Raw genomic sequence first — 26,767 nt, forward strand, 5'->3', positions numbered from 1 at the left:
CGGGGGCCGGGCGGGAACGGGGCGGCAGCGCTGAGGGAACCGAGCAAGCAGGGCCAGCCCGGGACTGGGAGAACAGCGGCCCTGCCTCGCTCGTATCTCGCATATCCTATTTCGTTACACGCTGCTTCTCGAACAGACCGCTTTCTGGCATGCACTGTCACACTGCTCCCCTCTCTCCTTAGCGCCACAGGCCGCGCAGCCTTTCCCTAACGCCTGAGACCCACGCGCACGGCTCCAGAAACAGCACAGCTCGCGACCCTCCGCTCCTCCACGCGGAAGGAAAAGGGCGGGGGGCGGGGCACCTGGCAGCGCCGCGTGCGCCCATTGGTCCAGGCGGCGTGGGCCGGGCTCCCATTGGCTCCGCGGCGAATCCCCATGGCCGCGTCCGTGCGGGTATTTCTGGGCGCAGGCAAGGGGCGCCAGCGGAGTGCCGGGGCAGCCTGTTCCAGCGGGTGAGTGCGGGCAGCGCGGGGATGGGCGGTGGCAAGGCGCGGGCAGGCTTGCATCTCACTGCCCTCAGGGTCAACTGTGACCCTTGGACTGACCGTGTGCTGCCGCGCTGTGATGGCGGTCACTGCGCAGTACGGCTTTTGTCTGTTCCTCAACTTTAGGCAACCTGCGTCTGCTGCACAAAGTGCTGCCTTAGCCTGAAGTCTAGGAGTTAGAAGCGAAGTACGACCTAGGGAGGGTAGGACAAGGCTCCGGGGGGACCTGAGAACAGCCTGGCAGGCTGTGATTTTTAGCAGGGTCTGTTGTGACAGAACGAGGGGAAAAGCATCAAACTGAAAGAGGGGAGACTTAGACTGAATATAAAGAAGCAACACTGGTTCTGACAGGTTCTCAACAATACCAAGCAAATCGTGCACAGGTAAGCCAATAGTCATATAGGAAGAAGAGTCAGACTCACCCAGCTGGTGAAGGGTTCTCTGGCAATACAGCATCCCCCAGGAAGCAACCCAGGTCTAAGAGATGCTCTTCCTTCAGTGGCTGGCCTTTATATGAACTATGGGTGGCTCCCCTCTCAGCCCACCCCTTCTGGTCAGCTGTGAATCACAGGTGCAAACAATCTGTGCTCCGTGGGCAGCCACTGCCCTTCTCCAGGTGCTCCGTCACCACTTCAAGCCCTGACCTAACATCTCCCCTACAACTCGGAGCAGCGCTGATACTTTCAGTGCTGTGAAAATTCTGTGTTCAGAGGGGAAAAGAAATGCAACTTTTCATAGGGAAGAGTGGTTTAAATTTTGACTGACTTCTGTCGATGCAACCAGTGTAAAGACGGTCTTAATTTTCAGTTTTTATAATTAAAAACAGCACAGAAGAAGTTGAATGATATTTCAGTTGTTAGTTTGTTCCATTTCATCTAAAAACAGAACATGCTTCTGTTTTCTAGAACACTTTTCCTTCAATTTTACCCTGACCTCCAATTTTGCCATTTTAATGAGAACTTAGAATGGGTGATTTTTCACCAGTTCAGCTCTAATGTTAACTTAAGCATTTACATTTACACTGCTTTTATTCCCCACTTCCCAGGATGACTCAGTGGTACCAGCTACAGCAACTTGACTCCAAGTTTTTGGAGCAAGTTCACCAGCTGTACGATGACAGCTTTCCTATGGAAATCAGGCAGTATCTGGCACAGTGGCTGGAAAACCAGGATTGGTAAGCATAAAACTGACATCTGGGTTATATGATAATAAACATTCTGGTACATGGATTGACATGGCAGAAAAGTAGCGGGGAAGCAAGCTGCTGGAGACGTAAGGACACCTTTGCTGGTAGGACACTTTTTAGCTGTGTAGCTAATCGTCTTGAGAAGGGGTGGGAATCTAGTCTGCAAAGGGGAACCTACATCTACAGTAACAAGTACACCATTTACTGTTACCTCAGTTAATGTCAAACAAAAGCAGCTATTTTAAGGCAGTCAGTTTCCCTGGCACCCCAGGCTCTCACCATTCATCAACTTGGTACTGTTTTCCAAAATTTCTATGGAAATGTACGTTGTATGTTTAGCACTGTACAATGTGCATATGCATCACAGTCACTTCCAGCTTCCTGATGTGCGTGGAATGGGTCAATGATGTCACACAAAATGTGGCAAGAGTGGCACAGAGGAATAGCAACAGTTCTCTATCAAGGACAGCGAAGCAGAAGGTGAGCGAATGAGCCTAACGTTTGAAAGCAGCTCTTCCTGCTCACGTGTATTACAACTGGAGTTGGGGATTAATAAAACGTTCTCTGTAGTGCATTTTGGATGCTGCTTGAAAGTATTTAACACAAGCATACTTTGAATTTATTCTAGGGAACATGCAGCCACCAATGTATCTTTTGCTACGGTGCTATTCCATGACCTGCTGTCACAGCTTGATGATCAATTTAGCCGATTTTTGATAGAAAACAACTTTTTGCTGCAACACAATATAAGGAAAAGCAAACGTAATCTTCAGGTATGCCCTGACCTATGTTTAAATACCTCCAATACTGCAGTTGGATGACCCTAAGCAGAATATTCTGCCGTGAGGGATTTTCCAGAGAGTATTTGAGTACCCTAATTTTAAAAGTCAGAAATCAAACACTACTCCATTTTTATTTTTGTTTTTAGTTGGCCACAGTTACAAAGTTAGTTTCATTAACAGTACAGTTACGGTTTCTGAGAACTCAAGAAACAGAAGTTGTGGTTTGTAAGGTGTTTACTGGTGTATTTGGAGTACCTACAGGAATGCAGTTTTGCTTGCCCCATTCCTTCCCCAAGCAGTTTCTTCAGTGTCTTGAGAAGTCTCTGATGCAGAAGAAACACAGGAGAATAAATCATTACATATAGCTACAGAATCACAATAAATAGCAAGGAATCTGTACATCATATTATACTGGGTAGTGGATGGCACTGCAGAATGTATTTGTGAACTTCATTACTTCCCTTGTCTGTGCATTGCCAAGTGGCAGCCAACATCCCTCCTTTATCTTCCTGAGCAAGAGCTGTACCTGTCAAGCTAGAACTCCTCTTCAGAAACTGCAGCTATACCTCCAAGGCGTGGAAATGTAGCTCTCGAGGGAGGACAAACTGTCTCCAGGACTATAGTGTGCTCTCTACCTTCTTCCAGTAACATCTCCAGCCCTCTCTCATTGTTGTGTGACAAGTCCCATCAACTCTTTGTACCCTAACAAAACTAAGTAAAACAGCAGGTGCAGAAACTACTTCTCAGAGGTGGTTGCAGTCCTTGTGGTCTCGAAACAAGATACAACTCAGGCTTAACCAGACACGTGTTATTCTTGTGAATTGATTAAATGAAATATAAGAGATTACACATATAAAATTTAACAATAGCCCATATTTAATGCCAGGATAACTTCCAAGAAGACCCGATAGTCATGGCAATGATCATCCATAACTGTCTGAAAGAGGAGAGGAAAATATTGAACAGTGCACAATTGTCTAATCAGGTAAGTCAGTTTTGAAACGTCCGCTGCAGTTGTGTCTGCCCTTTACTTGGGATACCAGCTGGTTTGAGTAGAATGAGCTATTCAGAGGCAGAAAGGGCCAGGAAGTAATTTTGATTCTTTGAGCGATGTGAACAACTGGTTTTAATTTTTACTATAGCCTAAGGTGCTCATCAGATTTTATTACATTTTAATAAACAGCATTTGCCTTATTTCTCCAACAAGATTTCAGCTTTCTTCCTTCTCCTTTTTATTCCTGATTCACTCTTTATTGAGCAGCTGAGCTTTAGTGGGTCTCTGGACTGTCTTGCAAAGCAATGCTATTCTTCCTTCCCAGCTACACTCAATATTTATGTATCTATTTGAAACTGAACCGCTGAACCATAGGCAAAGCATATTCTTCTCCTCATCAGTTCTTTGGCAGTGCATCTGTCTGGGTTTTCCTTTCCAAGAACTGTGTTGCAATAAAAAAATCCACAGTTAAGAAAGCTGTGTACTACGTCCAATCTACTAATGAAATAAAGCGATAACTGTCTGAGCACAGCCTGTTCTGAGACAGAAATTCTTCCCTTTACAGCAAATTTTTGATAGTGTTATAGAGAGAACTAAGAGCATTGGAGCATAGGCTTTCAGCAATCATCCTAATGCAGCTGTATCTGAAATAGCTCTCTTAAGTATGCAACTTTGGCAAAGCTGTTCCCAAATAGTTTCCTCAGAGCTGCAGTGCAGCTGGCAGTTTCTGTGCTGACTTATGAAATGAAGCACCCAAAACTTCCTTTTCGGTATTCCATGTGTTTCTGTTAATAATCATTTTAAAAAAGGAAATAAATCTTCTTCCACATATCGTTGGCACTACATGAAACACCATAGCCTACCCTCTGATTTCTTGTCAAGGTTCTTATTTCCCAGAACAAGTGAACTTATAAGCACCATAAGGAGAGACACTCCTGTTAGACAATACTCAGATTGCCATCATGGTTCCATTTCAACTTATGTTGGGAACCTTTACCAGTTTGTAAGTTGCCTGCATTGGCAAAACTATGTTTCTAACACTTACAGTAGTTACATGTGGAACAAAAATCCTGTCTTTGAAACTACTGGAACTCTCCCTGAGAGAAGTCACACTGAGCTTCTGAAATGAAACCTTCCAGTGCTGAGATCTGAAGTTTGCTTTAATGCCCTGTAGGAAATAAACTGCACACTGCATTACCCTGTATGCCAGCCTCTCTTGTTCTTGTGCCTCTCACTTTTGTCCCCAGAGCTCAAGTGGATGAAGTCTGACATTTAAAGGAGATGTGATCCAGGCTTCAGCGTTGCTGTTTTCCTGGAATTTATTTGGAAAACACATGAAGATAAGCAAATATAACAAAAAGAATTTGTGCAGAGAATTTTTATAGCTTTTTATTGCTATGACAAAACATGCAACATCTCCGCATGAAAGACATTTCATCACCCTTGCTTTTTCCTCACAAAGTCACTTTTATAAAAAAGTACTATGATTTATCAGAACAAGTAATACCACAACTAGGCTGTTTGTCAACAAAAGCCACCAACTGACATTAATTAAGAAGCATTTGCTGTTAGTTAGTTCAGTCTTGTTTGACTTCTGATTTTGTTCTGCTTGCCTACCTCAGATGGAAGTGGGAGGTGTACAGAACACCATGACTGGGATGCTGGACAAACAGAAGGAGCTTGATGCAAAAGTTAAGGCTGTAAAAAACAGCGTTACAGTAAGTATAGCATGATTCCAGCTGTATTTGAAGTAGTTCTTATTGAATCATAAATGTTAACGAGTTTTCAGCGTGTGAAGCATTCTTTAAAACAACGAGCTTAAATTAGGCAACTGTTTTGTTTTCTACTCTACGATCAGTCACTGATACATAGCAAATCATTATTTGTCAATAGCACTGCAGTACGGATTGGGATTTGGCTATTGTGGCAATATCAAATTTCTTGTGCTTAAATTTAGCAATAAAAACATGTTACCTATATGGAATACTATGCAGTCAAGGAAAGATCATAAATTGACGTTTCTTTGTTTACTAGAAGATAGAGATTTTTTTTCTCCTGTTAGTATAGTTAATAAATACAGTCCCAAGAGTAAGCTTTTTTCATGCAATTCTCAAGAGTTTGTAAAAAGTTGAAGATGCCATATGCTGTCCCAGATGGCAGCCTAGGTTCTTCTAAGTTCTCTCAACTGGTATGGCCAGGCACTGAGGGATTTGTGTTTTATTATGGACAGATTTTTGTTTGCTGAAATGAGAGAGGGAAGGTAACTAGATAGTGGTTAACTTTAGAAATATTTCCTCTTAGGGAATTCCAGGAAAAGACATTCATCAGTGTAAGTGCTTGTTGACAGTTTGTTGGCAGATCCTGGTCAGACACAGTCTTGCATAATGTGAAATTCAGTAATTGTTCTGTCTTCATTCATGCTTTATAGGATGTAGAACAAGACATCAAGACACTAGAGGATGTGCAAGACGAATATGACTTTAAACATAAAACCTTCCAGAATAGAGGTAATTCAGAATAGAGGACATACCTTGTTGTGTGCAGTTCATAAGATAGCAGAGTTTATTCTTATCTCAGGAAACTAAATTTTATATGCAAACTTACTCATCGCATCTCTCCTCCATTACTTCTGCTTTGTGCTGAAACCTGAATTCCCCAAAATAGATTTTCTTTGTCTGTTCTTACAAGAGCTTTTTTTTTGCTAATGCAGTGTTCTTTTGTCCTTTACATCCATTTACTTCTAGAAACAGCAAACCATACAGACTCTAACTACACTGGGTTCATTTTGTAAATATATATGGTTCTTTCTCTCCCTCCTCCCCCCCATTTTGTTTCAAAAAAAGCTTTATTTTCCAACACAAATTTACAGTTGATTAGCCCTCACAAGAGGGTTCTGGTTGGAAAAGGGAGCATCGAGCCCCATTCTTGCTCTTTGTACTTCATGGCAGGCAGCATTTCCATAAGGCACATGGCTGCTTCTAACTTAAGGTCATTGGGCAGCTGAAGAGGTAGTTAGGGCAAACTGCATGGGAGCTATCAGCCTGGGTTTTCCTCACCCCTTCTTTCCTGAACTCACAAGATCATGTCCTGCTGCAGTTTTCCAACCTCAGATTCGCAATTTGGACTTATTTTACAGAGTATGAGCCCAATGGTGCGTCACAAGAGGAATGTAAGAAAGAACAGATGAATCTCCAAAAGATGTTTTTCTTACTTGACATCAAGAGAAAGGTAGTTTTCGTTAGTTTTCTTTCAGAAGACAGCAGCACTTGGTTTTGAACACTTTCACTGGAATGACATATCATTCCTATTCAAAAACAAAAGACTCTGCTCACATACGGAGTAACATTTTGTTCTTTCCATCCTTAGTGGAAATCTAGAATATTGCTGAGCAGTAATATTTCTCTTCTAGCTGCCTTTACCAAACTCCATCAGGTACAGCTCAGAGAACACCAGGAAAATGTAGTAGCAATAGTCATGTTTTTAAGGGGGAAAAAGAGCAATCAAAGAGCTTGCAGCTGTATTTCAGTTAAGCAGATTTACTCATTGCAGTGCTCAAATTTCCAGCTAACACTACACTATACACTTGGGAGGTATGTAGATGGAATGCAACTCTTTAGAAGTCAGTGGTACTAAATATATGTTGTTTCTCCACTTAGCCTAGCTAATGCTCCAACTAAGAAGAGGTAGGTGGGTTGGAAGAACTGCTGTACTGATAGAGAGAAACCATTACTTAGAAGTCATTGAAAAGTTTTGCAAGGCACAGCATTATGCAGAAAAAATAACTATTGATTTAGCTGAAGTATTTTTAATAAACAGGTTACTTCAATATTTCTTTAGGAAGTGGTGGCCAAGATAATACAGCTATTGAACACCACAGAGCACACACAGAGTGCTCTTATTAAGGAGGAGCTGGTGGAGTGGAAACGGAGGCAACAGACTGCATGCATTGGTGGCCCACCCAACGCCTGTCTTGACCAGCTACAGAACTGGTAAGCCTGCAGTCAAGGATTGTGTTGGTCAGGCACTCAAAGTATGACAGATGACCAGACCTGTCAGATACGCCACATGTGCTGATTTTGTTTTGATTGTGTCACAGCTCAACTAAAGGTCATTGATGTTACTGTCGCATCTCCAAGGAGCAAGCAGTGCTAACCCTGCAGACCTTAGGGACTGTTACCTTGCTGCTGTCTCAGCATTATTACAATGAAAACGTGCTACAAATAACAGGACTGTCTAATTGTAGGTTCACCATTGTTGCTGAAAGCCTGCAGCAAGTTCGTCAGCAGCTCAAAAAGCTTGAGGAACTGGAGCAGAAACTCACTTACGACCCTGACCCCATCACAAAAAACAAACAAGTCTTGCAGGACCGAACGCACAGTCTTTTCAAACAGCTTATCCAGAGGTAACAGGCTAGGAAAGCCTTCTTGTGATTGTGTGAATGAATGGATCTGGAGTCTTCCTTTCTGTTTGCTCAGTGTTTCATGCACACTGACTTGCACTTTCTGAGGTTTTCCTGAGTTTGTCGCAGACATTAATTGACTATTTTCAAGATTCTCTCCTTTTTTGTTTTTTTCCAGAGGTTTAGGCTTGTGGAAAGGGTTTGTGGTCTGCCATCATTTCAGTCAGCAGGGCCTTTGCTACAACGTGTATTGATTGCAGAATTAAACTCCTAGTGCAGCAATCCATTTCTTGCTTTCAACTTCAACCCTGCAAACCAGCTCAAGTAAATGGATGCAGGAAACCCACACCAAGCTATGCCCAATATAAATACACACCAGATTCTCCCTCCTTTTGGCTCTGGCTGCATCTCCCTTGTCTCCAGCAAGAAACAAGGGAGAGCAGCCTTGCCTGTGTCCCACCTCTATGACACAAGTTACTGTAGCTGGTACATGCTACATGTAGCTTCACAGTCTCATTCTTTAAACATATAGTTGACAATAGCTTGTGCTGCAGAAGATTTGAGACTAGCAGATACAGAGCAGAGGCTTTGATACAGTATGTAACCCCCTGTAAGGAGACAAAGACCCGTTCATGTGCACTAGCTTACAGTTAGAGAATATAGGTATTATTCTTCAGCCTAGTGAAGGTCAATAAGGAAAGGCTGTATTAGTCTATTTTTCTTATGTGCAAGTGGAGGGAAGTGTCTCAACTTGCTAAGATGCCCAAGATTTGCAAATACAACATACCTGTCTGTACAGCACAGAGCTGCACAAACGGCACCCGTGATAGGAACAGTTTGGAGTGCATTAGAACAGGTTTGCCTGAGGAGTTTGCTCTGTGGGGTTAGCTAGCCCCTGCTGAATTCCCAGTCTAGTTGATCTAGCTCTTGGGTGCATGTTACAATGCTGTAACACAAGCTGAGGAGTACAAGTGAAGCAAAACTCCTGACCTGAATTACACAAGTTACCTCCATATTTACACACTGTTTGAGTTCGGGGAATTTGGAGATGGTATCCTGTCCTCCCCAGACAGTGCGTGTATTCAGGAAAACAGACACCTTATGAAGTCTTTAAGTTAACCCCACTGAAGCAAGCAAAGAAACCCACACACAGCCTGAATTAATAGATAAAGCATGCAGTATTACTGGTAAATCCCCATTCTTTTCAAGTTCTTTCCGTATGTAACTTCACGTTACTTAAAGAATACATCAACAAATCAAGGCATTAATCTGTTCTTTTCATAGCTCCTTTGTGGTAGAGAGGCAGCCTTGCATGCCAACACATCCACAGAGGCCATTAGTCCTGAAGACAGGAGTACAGTTCACTGTGAAGCTGAGGTACGTTTTCTGTTTCTCCTTTTATGTTAAGCCTTTCATTTGATCGGCTTCCTACAGCTGGGAGGATTGCACACCCTACAGGTAGCCCAAGTGATGAGCTCAAGGGGACAAGGTAGTGCAACACGGCAGCAGTCTGTCTTCTAACACATTTAACTTCCAGTTTTTACCCTTGACTAGGTGTGGTGATGATTGAGTGTCTGAGAAACAACCAGCCAGTAGTAGGTCAGGTACATGCAGACCATTTGATCATGAATAACTCACTTGCCAATCTATTTTTATCTCTAAATCAGGGGCTGGGATCAGCTGTACAGACACTGCTGATTTATCCTGTCACTTCATCTTCATTAGCTAATACAGAGCAAGCTTGGGGCCAGTACATGATTTTGAGCTCTGCAGCTTACATATATCTGTGATAAGCTTTTCCTCTTTAGTGCTGCTATCTTTTGCAGTGGTAGTCATTTTATTTCTTTTTTTTCCCCCCCTAGATTGCTGGTGAAATTGCAGGAATTGAACTACAACCTGAAAGTGAAAGTGTTATTTGATAAGTATGTTGCATTCCTTTCCTTGTACAAGGCAGTCCTTCTTTTGACTGCTCAAACCAATTGCTTCTCTTACACAAGAGATTCCACACAAGCATTTTTACCAGTTCTTAATCAAAACTATTAGAACAACCAGATCTTCCATATAGGGAATATTTAGAAGGTTTTTAATTTTTCTTTTTTGACAGAGACGTAAATGAAAAGAACTCAGTCAAAGGGTAAGTAGCTTCACACATATATCGAAGTTGGGCTCTTAAAATGATTTCAGCCCCCTAATTCTTTTCTCTCTCTCTCTCTCTGTAGATTCAGGAAATTCAATATTCTAGGAACAAACACGAAAGTAATGAACATGGAAGAATCTACTAATGGAAGTTTAGCAGCAGAATTCAGGCATTTGGTAGGAGACTTTCTTTACACATTTAATTGTGTGAGCAGAGGGTGTGGGAGGAAGCTGGCAGTTTGCTTACTTGTCATTGTTTACTTGTGCAAAAGAGGAACCATTAATTAACATTGTCTTCCCTTTTCAAGATCTTAGGCCTGTTTTTAATCGAAATGCTATTGCTTTTGTCATTGAAATAAGGCCAGACAGGCAAAAAATTCTTTGCTGCCATATGGTTTATGCTGTAAGGAGTTGGTTGGAGGAGAAGCCATAGCATTTTTGCTTTTTCTGAGGAGGACCCAGAGAAAGGAGAGCATGGAGTATTTTAAAGATCTTTGAGACTGGAACAAGAAAACTAAGCAATTCCTTTTCAACAAGAAATTCAGTGTTTTTAGACTATACAACACTGGATTTACAGAGCGTGACAAGTGAATTAGATTGCTTCTGTCATTGCAACAGGAAAGGAAAAAAAATACTTGATACTCAAGTCCTAAACCAGTTAATGTGGAAGTCTCTTTGTTATCTGGAAGAAACACTACCAGTTTCCTGAACTGGACAATAAATTCTGAGGTTTTGTTTAATAAACCAGTATTTCATCTCATCCTTCCTGATTTCATTCTGCTTCTGTTCCTCTCAAGTCTCTTATATAAAAGGCATTGCATCCTAATGGTGCAGATGATATTTTCACAAATGAATACTTAATAAAAGACTGGTACCAAGTAGAACCAGGCACTAATGCAGCAAGTTTACATACTGTTAAGGAACTACAGCACGCAAACGTTTCTGTATGCTACTGGCTAAAATAAGTGAGTGACAGATTTTTGTTGTTGTTTTTTGCAGCAACTGAAAGAACAGAAAAACGCAGGAAACAGAACAAATGAGGTATGCAACAGTGACCTCGTTCACAAAGCCAAAAAAAACCATTCAGATATTTAAGACAATGCTCCATTCAACCCCATTAAAAAACACAGGGGAGTCTCACAACCAGTAGAGTTCAGCACTTCTGGGAAGTGATCTGTGTGGGAGATGCTTGCATATGAGAGCTACTGCCAGAATGGCGTCCCTCTGGACTCTCCCTCATTGGCACTAATTTTAACAGGGCTTCCCAGTAATTGCAGATTTTTCTGTGGCTTATGGGTAGCAGCCAAAACAGAGATGTTGAATCTCTGAACCATCCTAACTCAAAGTTCAAGGAAATCAGTGTTATCACTTGACTGGGGCCTGTAAACCGTTTCTTAAGTCCAGTCAAGGAGCATCCCAGAGCCACTAACCTTGGGAAAGAGGTTTTCCCCTATAGAAAATCCAAAGATTTTGATATATATATTCTTTTCCTTCATCTTCAAAGGGTCCTCTTATTGTAACAGAAGAACTTCACTCTCTGAGTTTTGAGACACAGCTGTGCCAGCCTGGCTTAGTAATAGAGCTAGAGGTAAGACTTAAATGGAAGAAATGGAATTAACTTCCTCTGTGTCACGCCTCTATTTGACAGAATCACCCAACTCTTTCTAGTATATCATACTGAATTTCTCTCCCCTGCACGTACGTTTTCAATGAAAGAGATAAGGCAATACAGGAAGGGAGTTGGAATGGAAACAGGTTTGTGAGTCATCTAGTGAAGGACTGCAGCAGAGATACAGAACACTCTGACATGTTTCTTACGCGTCCCTTCCAGACCACGTCGCTTCCCATCATTGTCATCTCTAATGTGAGCCAGCTTCCAAGTGGATGGGCTTCTATCTTATGGTTCAACATGCTGTCTACTGATCCCAAGGTACGGGCAAAACAGAAACACTTCTTCCCTTCTTGCACATAGGGGCAGTCTGCACAGTATCCGAAGTGTAGTTTTCAAGCATTTAAGCTGGAGTAGAGCTTGAATTTATGCTTACTGACTGTACATTGTATTTTTCCATTCTGTTCTAGAATTTGTCCTTCTTTCTAAACCCCCCTTGTGCAAAGTGGTCTAAACTTTCTGAAGTTCTGAGCTGGCAGTTCTCTTCCGTGACAAAAAGAGGACTTAACACAGATCAACTGAACATGCTGGGAGAGAAACTACTTGGTATGGTCTGCTTCCATCGCTAAGCTTTTTGGTTCAACTGAACAAGCAGGTGGCCTGTTTGAACTGAAGCAAGTTCTATGCGTTTTCTACAACATATTTTAAGTTTTTGCATCTTGTCACTCCTTTTCCCATTATGCAATACCACACTGTAGCAATGCAGTGTTTTGCAGTTTTCAATACAGAAAGAGTTTGCAAAAGAAGGTCAGCGATGAGAAACCTGTAGTCCTACCCTTGGAGTTTTGTATGCCAGGGCAGCACTAATTAGGGCTACTTCTGCCTTTTGGAAAACTACTAAACATGCTTTAATTATTGTTATATCTCTAGTAGCTTTAACTTACCATATGCCCCCCAGCAAGGAATGCTTCCTCTGTCTGCCAACATGTAGTTGCGATACTGAAGCACACAAGCTATGGAACTGTTGAAGCCTATCAAATTAAGATTCTCCAAAACCAGCATCCTTACTAAGAGTCTGATCAGCCATGGATTTTGTTTTCTGAACTACATGTCAGTTTGCCTGATAGGCTGGGCATCTGTCACAGCTACTGAGTTTGCATGGGGAAACTCAGAATAAAAATACTTGATTTGGTACGTTCCCCTAATGCTGAAGTTTCAGAAAGCATTCAGTAAGGATGGTATTTAAATCTCATTTCTGCACCTAGAAGTAGTTATTTTAAAAACATATTCCAAATGCATAGTATATAGCCTGTAATGGAAAGAATCAGGTCCAAATACATTCACTGTCTGCAGAGCTGCAAAGCTCTAGTTACTGTGGTCACAGCACAGGGGTTTCTTTGCAGTTTTGATGCGATTATGAAACACACCATTAAAATAAGGAGGGGAAACGATTGCAACAGAAGCAAGAAGAGAATAGTTAGGACAGACCTAGGAGTCATTTTCTGAGTCTAAAGCCTACAAGTTTACACGTAAGCAACTTGGTCTAGAGGGAGGTGTCCCTGCCTATAGCAGGGGGTTGGAACTACATTACGTTAAAGGTCTCTTCCAACCCAAACCATTCTATCAGGAAAATTCTTAAAGATGTTGCAGAGTCTGCTGAGCTCCTACCAAAAAAGCTTCTGGCTTGCTGTTTACTTGCTCTGCTGTAGAAGAGATGTGTAATTTATTTTCAAGATGCTCCCATGAGGAGATCAACTGATAAATACCAAGTGTAGCACAGTGTACAGAGTGTCAGAATTAATTGGCTCCCGTTAGGCAAAGCTTGTGTTGTAATCTGTGGCCTGCTTAAATGCATTCTCATGCAGTGAATTTCAGATGGGAATTTACAAGTGCTCCCTGTGCTAGCCTATAAAATACAGCAGCCTTCCTTTCATTTTCCTTCTTAACCCACCACCTCAGAGTTTTAGGTTAGCACTCAGGATTTGCTGCTAAGTCATTTCCTGTGAGCAATGTGCATATTGTGACTGAAGTTGATATGTTCTGTTCAGGGCCAACAAGTGGAGGATCTCACGATGGCCTTATTCCTTGGACAAGATTCTGCAAGGTATGAACTCCATTAAGAAATTAAGATCTTCTTTTTGTTTGTTCTGTTTCATATTTCTGCCCATCCAAGAACTAGAGCCTTTTCTGTATTCTTAAATGAGCACAGTTGTCTAAGAGTTAAGCAGTGACACCTGTGAGTACTGTAGGTTCAGGCTGTCTTTTCTTTCTCCCTGCCTCTTGCCTTAAGATTCGGTACATGATTCATTTCCAGTATCTCGTGTCCCTTTGAAGTAGAGGTGGGGTGAAGAAGAAAGGGAAGAAACATGCAAGAACAGGAAGATGATGGCATTGTTTCAAAGAGCTTGCTTCCTCTCCAGTTAACACTCATGCTTCCCCATCTCTGAATTTCAGGAAAACATAAATGATAAAAATTTCCCTTTTTGGCTGTGGATAGAAGGAATCCTGGAACTTATTAAGAAGCACCTCCTGTGCCTCTGGAACGACGGGTGAGACCTGAATTAATAAGTATCAAGCCTCAAACCTCTCACTTCATGGTTGCATTGTGAGGTTGTGCTGATACTTTGAATTGAATCAAGTATATCTTGTAACCAGAAAATCCTGAAGCAAACCAATTCTAGCAGTGAGGAAGATTTCACTGATAGAGCTACTGACAGCCAAAAACATCACGTGTCCCAGTTGCAGAGGAGGACTCTGATCATTTAATTTCTGACTTCTGCTTCTGCTACAAGTAGATTCTTCCTACACAACAGAGCCTCTTTTGTGTTTGTCAGCCAAGAGTAAAGTACAGTAACGTGTAATTCATAAAGTCATCACCCATGTTTAAAAAAAAAAACAAAAAAAACCGACTTCCACAGACAATACTAGTGATCCTCCGGTAGGTGGCAGCTGCCAAACACCAAACTTTACCTACCATAGGAGTCAGGGAGCTAGTCTTTAATGATACAACAGTGAGTAGTAAGTCTGAAATTGAAAGTCAGTTCCATTTGCCTTTTTATACTGCTTTATCAAGACTTGCATTCCAGTACTACTGATTTCAGAAGTAACTTCTGCCAAGAACAGGTTCAGTCACGTTCACAACTGTGCATTTTTAGTGGTCTGTTGGTATTTATCCATATTTGGAAATCCTATCAGCAGCTCCCTCATCACAGGGGATCCCACAGGTCTGCAAGACACACAGCAGAATTGCTCCTGCAGCATTCCAGAGCAGATTTCAAATTATAACCACCCAGTTCTGGATGAGTTTGGTCTAAGCCTTTTAAATAACGGCCTTGTTTCACTTCCAAACAGAAAATGAGCAGCTAACAAGAACAGAACACAACTTCAGGGACTCATTGAACAAATGACTAAGTATTAGGAGAACACTCGCCTTTTTTCACGCTCAGGGATGGGAAGGCAGAAGACCATCATTAATGTGCTTTTGAAGCTAAAACTGCTGTTTAGGACCTGAGCAGCACACACCACCTGACTTCTGCTTCTACAGCCCAATTTTGATAGCAAGAGACAGTTTCTTTTATTCCAAGCTTAGATAAATGTTTAGATAAGCCCCCAGGCAAAAGGAAGAGCGATGAGGGGAGCAGTGCTGATTCGTGGCTCCCACCGTGCAGCTCCAGCCTGTCAATCCCACTGCTGGCTTCCCAGCTGCACACAGGACAAAGCTTTCCAAGGGGCTTTCATAAACACTTCAGCTCTTTTAAGTGGAAAAAAGCTTTTTAGTTTCCCTAGTTAGACCAGTACAGCTTAGATTTTATATTGAAAGGTTAACTCAACATTTTTTTTCCCCCTCCCAATGTACAGCTGTATCATGGGTTTCATCAGTAAGGACAAAGAACGCGCTTTGTTGAAGGACCAGAAACCAGGAACGTTTTTGCTGAGATTCAGTGAAAGCAGTAGAGAGGGAGCAATCACCTTTACCTGGGTAGAAGGATCTCAGAATGGTAAGTTGGTAACAGAGAACACCTCTGTCTTAGAAGTATACGTTTAGAGTACTAAGTTTTCATGCATTTCTCTTTCACACTGTGAGACAACACAACACACCACCCTAGCAATTCCACCCTTATGTTGATCAATTGATAAGCCTTACAGATAGTAGTGCTAATTTTCACCTAGGTCTATTGAGACTTCCCAGATACAGCTTCTGACCTGAAAGTTTCTTAAGCATGGACCAAACACACTGTTTTCCTGCCTAATTAGGTTCCCTCTTAGCAAGATATCTGCAGCACGCATGTGTACACATACACAAAAAAACCTGTGTCTCCTTCCATCTAGCCCCACATCACCTCCATCAGAGATTCCTCTTCCAGGAACTGTTCACTACAGCTGCATTTGCTCCTCTGCACTACTGTTCTCTGTCTCCACTTCACTTTGCACGCAATATGCCTTTCTTTAATTCATTCTCCATCCCATCTGTTCTTTTATTCTCATGTTTTTTTATTCTCATGTTCTTCCCAAGCGAACTGCATGTTCACTTATCTCATTTTCCTCACAGTTCTCCTTCCTCCAGTTTCCAGGAATGGACAGATGAACTCCTTGATACCTTAGTTAGCCGTGCTACTTTTTTCTCACCCTTGTTCAGGGAAGCCTGGAAACCCTGAAGCTGCAAAAAGATACAACCTCCCTTAATCCTTCCAGCCTCTCACCCATCATTCTGCTTAAATCAACTCTGCCTGCCTGGATGTTGACACTTCATTGGATGAGCCCAAGGCTGCTTACAGCTGGAATAGGGAAAGCACTGTACGTGCTTGGATCACCTCTTCATTCCTTCTCATTGCTGTCCTCATACCCAAGTCATCCAAAAACTGAGAAAGAATAAGTGACAGGGTTTAGAACTTTCAGGAAGGCTTCACATGTCTCTTTTTTTCCCATAAGAGTTCCTCAGTGGCTTTCTATGATCAAACTTCCTAATAAGCAGTGAAGTTTGAATGTTATCATCTGACAGAAGGTTGCCAAGGTAGCGCAGCTTAAAGCCTTTTGCTCACCTGAGCCCTGTGTTTTTTGGAAATATCTGCAGGTTTTCCACAAAGTCCTAGAAGAAACTTGGAAACTAACTCTAACAGTAATTTCTTCTCTCATCTGTAGAGCCCCAGTTCCACTCAGTAGAACCATACACCAAGAAGGAGCTCTCTGCTGTTACTTTCCCTGATATCATTCGCAACTACAAAGTGATGGCGGCTGAAAACATTCCTGAAAATCCACTGAGATTTCTGTACCCAGATATTCCCAAAGACAACGCCTTTGGCAAATATTACTCCAGGCCCAAGGAGGGTAAGTGCTGTAAGAGGCTCATGTTGAGCGTTCGTTCTTGAGTTACCTGGGCACCGGGTCATTTCCATAGCATAGAGAGAAGAGGCAGCAGTGGGACTGAATGTCTCAGCAGCCTGACCCGTGTTGGAGTGCTGCTCAGCTGAAAGCTGAGAACAGCATCTGCGCTTCAGTAGCTTAAGAAAAGGTTGCTAGAGAGGAACTACACTAATCAGCTCAGAACCTGAGAGCATGATTATCTGTGGCCTGTAATGCACTTGTATGTTTGCCTGTGATATACTTCAAAAGAGCAGGTTCCCGCTAACAGCTGGATCCACAATGGTCATGTTTACTATTGCACTGCACTGATACTGGGGCCAGATGGGGTATGTTGATACAACCACGTGAACCTTTAGGAGAGACTGTTTCCCTGTTTCAGTAGTGGAAAAGCAAAAAGTGAGTAAGAAATAAAATTAATTAACCACAGTGCCATAAAATGCACAAGAGAGATCTGTGTATTGTTTTGGCCACAAGCTGTATGTGTAACAACAGAGATGGCAGCAGGAGATAAACTTGCTAATAAAAATCCAAGCCATTTATTTTTCTCTCTTTCCTTGAAGCCCCAGAGCCTATGGATACAGATACTCCCAAAGGAAACGGCTACATCAGGACTGAGTTGATCTCTGTATCTGAAGTGTAAGTTCTCATATAAATGCTGGTTTGTTTTTTTTTAAAGAACTAAGCATGATTTTTTCAGCTGTAGCTCATCAGTGTTCGTAACATTCAAGTTGCAGGTGCCATCTTTCCTCTCTTTGAGGAGGTGATCAGCCCGCGTTTATATACTGTTATCTCTAAAGCAATTACAATTTTAAAGTAAAAATACATTAAAAAAAAACCCAAACAAACAAAAACAACCCAAGGCAAAACATTCACAGATAGGCCAGCAATCATATACAGAAAGAAGACTGACTCACCCAGCTGGTGAAGGGTCTCTCTGGCACTGCAGCACTCCCCATGAAACAGCCCAGGTTCAACAAATGCTCTCCCTTCAGTGGCTGGCCTTTATATGAGCTATGGGTGGCTCCACTCCCAGCCCACCCCTTCTGGTCAGCTAAGGAGCACAGGAGCAAACAATTTGTGCTCCCTGGGCAGACACAGCCCTTCTCCAGGTGCTCCATCACCACGCTTCAAGCCCTGACCTAACAGCTCTCCTACAGTTAATGGAACTTCAGGGTTGTGAGGCAGACATGGTAGCCCAACTGCACCTCGGTTCTTTAGCGAAGGTTTCTTTGTCCTCTTCTTCTATTAGCCACCCATCCAGGCTCCAATCTCCAGAAAATCTGCTGCCCATGTCTCCTGAAGAGTTTGATGAGGTGTCTCGGATGGTGGACCCAGCAGAGATTGACACAGTGGTATGTATCACAAAGCATCTATTTGCAGGAGAATTGGGATACATTTCCATTTCTCTTCCCCCCCTCTCCCCCCCCCCCAGCGTTCCCCCTCCTCCTTATGGGGAAATAGAAAAGGAGGAAGGAAAAATGCTATAATCTTTTGTGTGGTGCTCGGGGAAGGGAGAAAAGCAGGAGATGGCATGCAACTTGGAGGAGCAGCTGCTGCAGCAGTGCCTGTGAGGTACTGGCTGCTAACAGACCAGTATCATCCCTGTGTTGTACTTCAGGAAAAAAAATTACCAACAAATTGAAGCATGGCTCCAGCCCCACAGTAGTTTGAGCACCAGATTCACATCTTTGTATATTTGAGGAGGGCTTTATTGTGCTCTGTTGCTAGCTAACAAGGCAGAGTGTTGGGGCTTCACTCTGCTTGTCTATTTGACCTGTACTTTCCTTATTGCAGATGTGTTCAGCATACACGACGTAAAGTTAGAGCCTTTTGCTGCACCACTAGCACAGCCAATCAGCTTCTGCGTCCTGCTCTACAGTTGGGCTTCAATTCTTTGGGAAGGCTACACGTAATTCAAAGCACATCAGTTTCTCAACCTGAAAGTCCAGTAGCAATTTCTAATCAGGGGGGAATATAAGCAGCATTTGAATAGCCTCTGTACGTGCACTTCTTTATTTCAAATTGCATTAAACAATTTGCTATTGACAAGATGCTGTACCAGAGTGCAGGAAGAAAGGAGAACAGGAACAAGGGGCCCTCAGCAAGAGTGAGGGAGAAACATACACTGAAGCATGTTAGTGGAATGGAACAGCTAAAGCAGCTGGCTGTACATAGAATGCTGCAAAGGAAAGCTTGTTCTTTTGCAGAGGGTCTGTTCAGAAAGCCTTCACCTGCTGAGCAATTGCTTCTGAAAAACTTTGTATTTTCTTCTGCATCACAGAAAAATGAGCAGATGAACACTGCAGGTACACACCACAGCAAATCCGTGTGCTGCTGCAGTTTGTTCTGGCTTTCTTTAATACAGGCATAGTGTGCTGCTCTGCAGAAGAGCATAAACCAAAAAACAGTATCTGCAGTTCGTTTTTGCTTATTTTCATAGTAAAGGCTTCTTGGGTAGGATGCTTTGCATGATCTTTGACATTAAGAGCACTTCTTAGGACAACTAGTTAATACCTCACTGTTAAGAGGTAAGGTTGTCTGTAGCAGTGGGTCTCTTGGACTGAGAGCATATATTAGTCCAGACTGCTAATTAGCACACAGCTGATCAGAAGGGCTTCCCAACACTGATGCTGGATCCCACGTGCTTAAGCAGAGTTCCTACTGCAGCTTCTGAGCCTGCTGCCCTGCACTGCCACTGCCTGGGAGATCAGGACTGCAGTGCTACTTTGCTGCCATTCAGATATGCCAAATCGATCCACTGATTGTTAAATAAATTAACAACCAGTTCAGTTGAGCGTTGTGCCCAAGATGACCTACATGGCCCCTGAGAAAGCTTGAAGGAAGTAAAATATGTAGGACCTAGCAAAGCATTCCTACACTTTCTTATTTTTTTGTGCCAAACATAGCTGAGGTTAACACAGAGAATCACAACTGGTGACCTGATATTTTCATGTTATCACGAATAACTGAATGCTAAAATTTTGGTGAAACAAAAGCAGACATTTGTTTCTTGACCTACATCTTTTATCCACGTTTTATGTGCCAGTTTGTTTTCATTACTTATAAACTACAGTGTGAGCAGCCAGGATAAGGTTTTCTTATGAGATTTAAAGCAGTGGCCCTATGTCAGCTTTGCCTCTACGTGGCCAGTAGTCCCAAAAGCATTATTGTTCTTTTTCACTCCCCACTAAGGGACTGTTTTTTCTGCTGTTTTAAATAAATGGAACTGTCTACTGACACTTGTCCTGTGTGCAGTTTTGTTCTTTTATGATTATAATGCACCTGTAACTGGTTAATTATTCACACAGTAGATACAGTTCTGGTGCTTAAAGCAACGTGTGTGCTTTCAATGTAACGCATTGCTACAGGTCAGTCTGCATTAGAGTTCTCAGAACAATGGTTGTCAATTTTTTTTTTTCTTCAAACCAACTTCAGTAGATTCTGCTTGGATTTCTGATTTAAGCTGTAAAATAATTGGCCTACCACTAACCTTCGTGGGCCATCAAGCTGACCCCACTGGTGCCTCGCTGTGCTCTGCGGCCATCGGGCGATACAGTCTGTTGGCTCAGGCTTTCACATTTTATACAGCCAGAAGACAACTAAAAGGAAAGAAACTGTTGAGATGAGGGATGGAAGAGTAGGCAAGAGAAGGATAGAGCTGTTGAGGGCACACGGCCAATCCACCTCAGAACTGCAGCATTAACGGAATGCAACAAGTGAAATGACACAGCCCTCTACACGTAGATTTCATCAGCTCATTTGGTTGCACAACAGAAGAGAGCAGATTAGGTTTTTTAGGACAGAAGGTTTGCATCTCAATGCAGTCACACAGAAAACCAATAAAAACCCACCACCAGCTTCTTGGTATTTCCATTTATTATGCTGTAAAAAGCAACACTATCTGGATTTTATTTCTTAAAATAAATAGCTTTCATTTTCAGAACCAGTACAGCTCAAGTTTAGATTCATTCATGGGAAACTGCTAGAAATACATTCATCACTGTCTGTTCCCCACAAGACAGAATCCAGAAGTCAAGATCAGCCCAGTCAGTTACAATGTCCAGAAGTACACTGCCAATAAGTATAGTCACTGATAGTCCAGCTCTGAAGCAAAACAAAAATCCGGTACAATACATTTTGTTCACAAAGGTTGGCTAATTAATGCTAAGACTATCACAGTATTTCTGAGTACAAAGCATTAAGTTAGCTGAATTCAGTTTGTGGTACAGAAGAAACGTGACAAAACAAAGGTGTGAGGGAATCTTCTTTGGAGCGTAAGGAAGTCAGCACTGGAAAAGATAACCAAAAGCTACTCACGTTAAAACCTACGTGTCAGTGTCATAGATGATGAACAGCCAAACCAATATACTGCATATATTTATAAATAATGCCATGTCTAAAGAGCTGCTTTGCTTAACTGGACGTTACAAAATAACGCATCTTCTCACAATGAGAAAATACTAAAACTATCCAGCAGAAATGCACTTGAAGCTAAGACTGGCTAAAAGCACTCTGTAGGATCTAGAAAGCATTAAGTATAGGGACAGCTGTGAGTTTTTTAAGTTAATTCAGTTAAAATGCTGCTTTGGGGAGGTTTGTATATACGTGTACTATATAATAAGCCTACCTTTTGGAAGTGCCTGTTGGAGCGATGCAAGTTTCAGTTAAATACAGTGAAATCAGGTATTTTTCTGAGAAGCTAAAGGATATGTTCTCATAGAAAAATGGAAGAAGTCAGACTATCACCAAGATACTGGATACTAGAGCCCATGTGAAAGACTTCACACCGCTATGCTTGACTTAATAAATGTGTTGCCAGAGAAAACGAGTTGAAACTTAGTGTAGGGTGCAGCAGAGAAGAGGCCTTGTGCTATTCAGTGACCAGTGTCACTGGCTCAATAAAGAGCCAAAGGCCGTTTGATTCAGTTCTCAGCTAAAACTAAGGTGGCTGTGACACAGGTTGTGAAGAGAATGGGTTAGATGATGTTTGAAAGCCTTCAGAAAAATAGCTGATCTTCAGGAAGAACAAAAAGCACTGCAGCTTAATATCAGTAAGATTCTTCAGAAAAAGTGTTTGATAACCATGCAAAACCATGCCAGCCAGTGCAGAAAGGTGATTTCAGGGCTTTAGACATTCAGATTCATCCAGGATTTCATCAGCATGAGGACAGCCACTGCTTGTGATGAGTATCAAGCACTTTTCCATTTGATTTTTCCTCCCTGTGGGAGGCAGTATGGCATATCGAGTAGAGAACTGTACAGGATCTCAAGAGGATTTCTTCTCAGCTGTTATGACCTTCTGGGTCATTCTGGAGAATGCACTTCTCTCAATGCTTCTGATTCCCCATTTGCAAAAGAAAGATAATGTGGTTCGGATCATCTTCATAAAGTGCTTGGCCCACTCTAGAAAGAATCTGTGCATCCATTCTGGAGGATTTTGGTGCCCACATGCAAAGTTTGAACTTCAAGATCTACTGATGCTTTGTGTTTTGTGCCAGCATAAAGCCTGCTGTTTGTGCTATTCTTAAACATGATTTCCATGTGCCACATTGATTCTCCTTTAAAAATCCACCTCCGTCCAACAACTGCGGGGTCTTGTGAAAGCCAGACTCTTAACTTGGAATCCCTGATCATCTGAGGTTTCTAAACCACAGCACAGCATTGGTAAAAACAATTGCACGTGGGATAGGGAACTGTCGGAACATCACAGTTCTGCAAACAACAAAATATCTGCATCTACGTTTCCCATGCCAGAGCATGTGCTAAGCTGCTTCTGCAGTAAGACAAGAAGCACCACTGCTCCAAGACATCGCCTAATTGCACTCCTGTTGCTGAGCACCTATCCTACACCAGCATAACCCCACTGACATCCCAATTCCTGATGGATGGCAGTGCAAGAAGAGAACGTTCCCAAAATCTGGCTTATCTCCTGTTCCGCTCATGCTTACATTGGCTCTATGCTCCTTAAAGCTGTTTCACTCCACCTGTGTTCCTCATACAAGCCTAAATGTAGTCAGATTTACATGTAGTATTTGGTTTAGTGTTTCACCTTTCACGTGCCTGCATTCCCCTCCCTGGTTCCCGATGCAACTGCCAAGAACAAAACATCAGCCCAAAGCAGAGTCTTGCAGCTTGTCAAGGCTTACCCGAGTGCAAATATACCTGCAAGGAACACGACTGCATAGAGTGGAAGCACCCGCTTTCCCCAGCCACGGGGAAGGACCTTAGCAGCTGAACATGGAGAGAGGAGGGAGGAAAGACAAGGGGAACTGAAAGAAATGCTAAAGCAACACAACAAAAAAAACCTAAACACTGGTAGATGTTACAAATCACACTCCCCCCTCCTCTACGCCATTTGGTCAAACAAACCTTAAAACAGATGCCATAATGAGACTACCTCTAAAAACAAGCCTAAGACCTTTGACAACTGTCACCTATGTACTCTTTTGAGATTTACAGAATGTAAACAAGCTTGCGTGAAATCTTCTTTATTTTTTAAGAAGTGAGTGCAGATCCTTACCTAACACACCCTGCCTACATCTACATCAGCATCCTCAGCTTTCGAAAACCTCACTGCTGCTCCCACCTGTACTCCGGCTCATCTCGGCCATACTGCAAACAGAGGGCTGTAGAAACAAAAACTGAGCAAAAAGAAATTCCTGACCACACACCAGAGTTCACATCGAACACAAAAAATAAATTAAAGTAGTGCACAGTAAAGCCAACAACAGCTAAATATCTGTATACATCAATTATATGCAGCATGAGGTAATATTGCTCACATTATGGAGGGAGATTCTTAGTTGGTTTTGTTTTTCTTTTCTTTTTGAGAGAGAGATTGGATTTGTCCTGTGCGTATAGAAACTCCTGTAACATAACACTGAAGTAACAGAGACTTCTGTAAAATATATACCACTATCAGATAGAAACACACACGCTCTTTGTTACTTAAGTATACCACAATTAAATAGGTAACTGATTGGATTCTTAGGATCTAGCTGAGAATGATTATAGTAAGCCATCCAGGTTTTTATGAACCGTTCGGTTCTCCTTGCCATTACTGGAATCCTCTGACGGTGTGTATTGGACCTGATACTCTTGGAGAATTTTAAACACATCGTGGTGTCCAAAATGTAAAGCTTCATCCATTGGAGTGTTATTCCATCTAGGGGAAGAAGACAGTATTTCTAGGATCGGCATGCAAGCACGGGGCTAAAAGCAGCACAACTCTCATTCTGTACATACTCCAGTAACAGTTAAGCACACAAAACATTCTAAGCCCACTAACTAGGGAAATACTTGGTAAGCTGAACTTAACCTTTTAAATAACGTTTTTTAATGGTTTCCCCACCCTTCATTCGTGTTTGCTCAGAGCACCAGGAGTGCCAGCAGGACAGCAGTTCCTTCTGCCTCTCTATCTCAACTCCACGCATGGCAGCCTCACCTCCTCCCAGTGGAGACCAGCACTAAAACCACGCACCTGTCTTTGGGGAAGGGATTCACTTTGCAGGCCTCCAGCAGGAACTTAACGACATCCACGTGTCCTGTGAGACAGAATTGGGAGTGTGTATAAGTTAACATGCATCTACATAGATGTAAAATAGCAGACAGCAAGTTACACACAGTGAGACATTACCTTCTGCAGCTGCTACGTGCAACGCTGTTCGTGAGTCATAGTCTCTCTGTTCCATATCCATCCCTGACAGAGCAAATCTAAAAAAGGAATTGATTGTAAAGAAAAGCCTTATATAATTAAAATGAGTTACAAAACTAGGAGGGAACAATACCACTCTGCTAGAACGATGACACATCAGTTGCAAGAAGATATAAACGGCAACAAGTGGTAAGGAAGGGGGCCTTTACTGCCTTGGCTTCAAAAAAAGGATAGAGATTAGGAAGAAAGCTAAACCCTTAGCTGTTATAAGAAAAAAAATTAAAGCACTTTGGGGGGGGAGGGAAAGGAGGGGAGGGAATGTAACAGTCTATGCATCCTTATACTTCCACACATCGGTATAATGTCTAAACTTTCAAGTGCGTTCAGCCAATCAGAAGTTAAAATGCAATGATTAGGGGGGCATGTATAGAACACATTCCATCTCCAGTACAGCCTCGACATCCCCAACACCGACACAGAGTACATTTAGAAGCACACAAGGGCAGCCCCCAAACTAGCAGCTCTCCTGTTCTCAGCCCCACACAGATTTTTACCTCCGGAGCGCAGACACATCCCCCGTGTAGGCGGCAAACAGCAGATTTATCACTGACTTCACCTACAAAGAAAGATGAAGCCTGGTTTATTTTGCTTCTTCCTTGAGAGAGAAAATAAATGGAAAACCCAAGAACAGTCAGTGTGGTCTAACTGCTCCAATGCTTATGAAGTGGTTGATTTTATTCCCTTCCCTGGCCACACTCTGCAGGACAGCATGAAAATTCTCAAACTCATTCCAGCTTGCATCACTAATAGCACTTCTGTGCCCATCTTTCCAAGGTTGATGTCACAAGGATAGGAAAAGAACCATAAAATGTGCATTCATGTACTATTCTGCTAAAAAAAGCAAAAAAAAGACCCTTGCTCAATGGACAAACCATGTTTCTCTTGCACTGCCTATTCATACTAAGTGCTGAGCGATGGAGGGCATTGCTTGGCACACTCCACAAACCATAAGCACCTCTCAGGACAAGCTGCTCTGGCAAAGTAAGAGCTTTAGAGCAGACTCCAAACGTTAAGAGAGATCTCTGCAGGCAGAAGAGCAGAGGTGATCATAGTTGTGCTTTACATCACAGATGTTGTTTGCGTATATCTGAAGAAAGTCTCTCTGTAAGACAGTCACAACCAACTGTGTCACAATGAATTGTTGGCAGAACAGTGAGGTTTGGAGGCAGACAGAGGCAGGTTCTCTTCAGATCCAATGACATCGGTGAAGGCTCAGGCAGATCGTCCTCTTTGCAGCTGTACTAAATCCCTCAGTAAGAAGTGTTGTCATTAGGTTACAAACCCCCTCTCAAATATGTACTTCAACACATCCTGGCCACCATAACTCAGCAAGTTTTAACAGAAGGCAAAGAACGATGAGATAGATGGTTTTAAGCACCACCACATGGGTCTTTTTCATAAGAAGACACTGGCAGTTCTAGGCACCATTCCACTGTTTTCCAGAAAACTTTTTGAACGGAGTCTATGAAACTCTGCTGCTAGCAGCCTTGAGTGCCAAGTAGCAGAGCAGAGAGCCGGCCCTGCACTGGCCTTGCACAGAAAGAAAGATTAAATACATCAGTGCCCAAAAACAGATCTGCCCCAGGTTTCTGCAAGAACAAGGGTGCGTTTTCACCGCTCCGTGTGGTGCTGGCTGATTCAGGCAGAGTTGGCCAAGTGACCTCCAAGGTCCCTTTAACCACCAGCTCTGCAATGAGCATGTGAGAAGCACGAGAGGAGAGGAAAAGCATAGCTGTTGGGTCTGAACAACCACACCAAGGTGAAGCTAAAGGAAGGAAGCGTTGTGAGACAGGAAGCTGCACTACTGGTACAGAGACCTCAGATAAAGACCGGGGCCAAAAGGGGAAAAACTAACACTCCCAGAGCATGCTGCAAGTGAGATACGGCTCTGACAGGAAACCTGGGCATGAGAACAACAAATCTACTCCTACTGCAACCACTGAAGCACCTTACAGGTGATTGTGCCAAAAGCTTTGAGGACACGGCACGGCTCAGCACTGAAGCACACCACAGCACACAGGGGCTTCGGGGAGCACGTGCCCAGAGCAGCACATACGCTGCCCTCCCAGATTTTGCTGCAAACACATTGGCAAAACAGTTC

At 42.6% G+C, this 26,767-nt stretch overlaps 2 protein-coding genes and 1 long non-coding RNA gene across 4 annotated transcripts in view; 1 reads left to right on the plus strand and 2 right to left on the minus strand.

Annotated features, from left to right (window-relative positions):
• The window catches only part of LOC122181733, a 38,031-nt gene extending 37,072 nt beyond the window's left edge, over positions 1-959 (minus strand). The window contains exon 1 of the long non-coding RNA XR_006179568.1: positions 908-959. This is a non-coding gene — a long non-coding RNA (uncharacterized LOC122181733). The remainder of the gene's footprint in view (positions 1-907) is intronic.
• STAT1 (signal transducer and activator of transcription 1) lies at positions 355-20,189 on the plus strand. Of its 2 annotated transcripts, none has more exons than XM_042874397.1 (24): positions 355-452; positions 1,531-1,659; positions 2,300-2,444; positions 3,340-3,438; positions 5,070-5,165; positions 5,876-5,954; positions 6,584-6,675; positions 7,285-7,436; positions 7,691-7,849; positions 9,131-9,223; positions 9,709-9,768; positions 9,951-9,980; positions 10,066-10,159; positions 10,982-11,023; positions 11,487-11,570; positions 11,814-11,912; positions 12,062-12,197; positions 13,640-13,695; positions 14,046-14,140; positions 15,450-15,589; positions 16,731-16,916; positions 17,513-17,588; positions 18,202-18,304; positions 18,747-20,189. In XM_042874397.1, the coding sequence occupies exons 1-24, from the start codon at positions 376-378 to the stop codon at positions 18,768-18,770; spliced, it is 2,346 nt and encodes a 781-aa protein (XP_042730331.1). In that variant the 5' UTR covers positions 355-375; the 3' UTR covers positions 18,771-20,189. The 2 variants fall into 2 exon arrangements, with proteins under 2 accessions (XP_042730331.1, XP_042730332.1); XM_042874398.1 differs by lacking the exon at positions 355-452 and adding an exon at positions 2,039-2,151 and having other exon boundaries at positions 1,583-1,659.
• A 621-nt stretch (positions 20,190-20,810) lies between these two features.
• Positions 20,811-26,767, minus strand: part of GLS (glutaminase) — a 52,012-nt gene continuing 46,055 nt past the window's right edge. Inside the window, exons 16-19 of the mRNA XM_042874401.1 lie at positions 25,161-25,222; positions 24,589-24,665; positions 24,433-24,496; positions 20,811-24,117 (exon numbers count right to left, since the gene is read on the minus strand). Of these exons, the coding sequence (XP_042730335.1) occupies positions 23,961-24,117; positions 24,433-24,496; positions 24,589-24,665; positions 25,161-25,222 (360 nt within the window). The 3' untranslated portion in view covers positions 20,811-23,960. The remainder of the gene's footprint in view (positions 24,118-24,432; positions 24,497-24,588; positions 24,666-25,160; positions 25,223-26,767) is intronic.

This window comes from Lagopus leucura, unplaced genomic scaffold (genome assembly GCF_019238085.1).
Source record: "Lagopus leucura isolate 7727_CA_CO unplaced genomic scaffold, USGS_WTPT01 Super-Scaffold_100012, whole genome shotgun sequence".
In the NCBI taxonomy this organism is placed as follows: domain Eukaryota; kingdom Metazoa; phylum Chordata; class Aves; order Galliformes; family Phasianidae; genus Lagopus; species Lagopus leucura.

Coding starts and splice junctions, on each gene's coding strand:
- STAT1 (XM_042874397.1), top strand. CDS start 376: ATGGCCGCGTCCGTGCGGGTATTTCTGGGCGCAGGCAAGGGGCGCCAG. Junction 6,676..7,284: donor TACTTGACATCAAGAGAAAG/GTAGTTTTCGTT, acceptor ATATTTCTTTAG/GAAGTGGTGGCCAAGATAAT. Junction 11,024..11,486: donor CAGGAAACAGAACAAATGAG/GTATGCAACAGT, acceptor TCATCTTCAAAG/GGTCCTCTTATTGTAACAGA.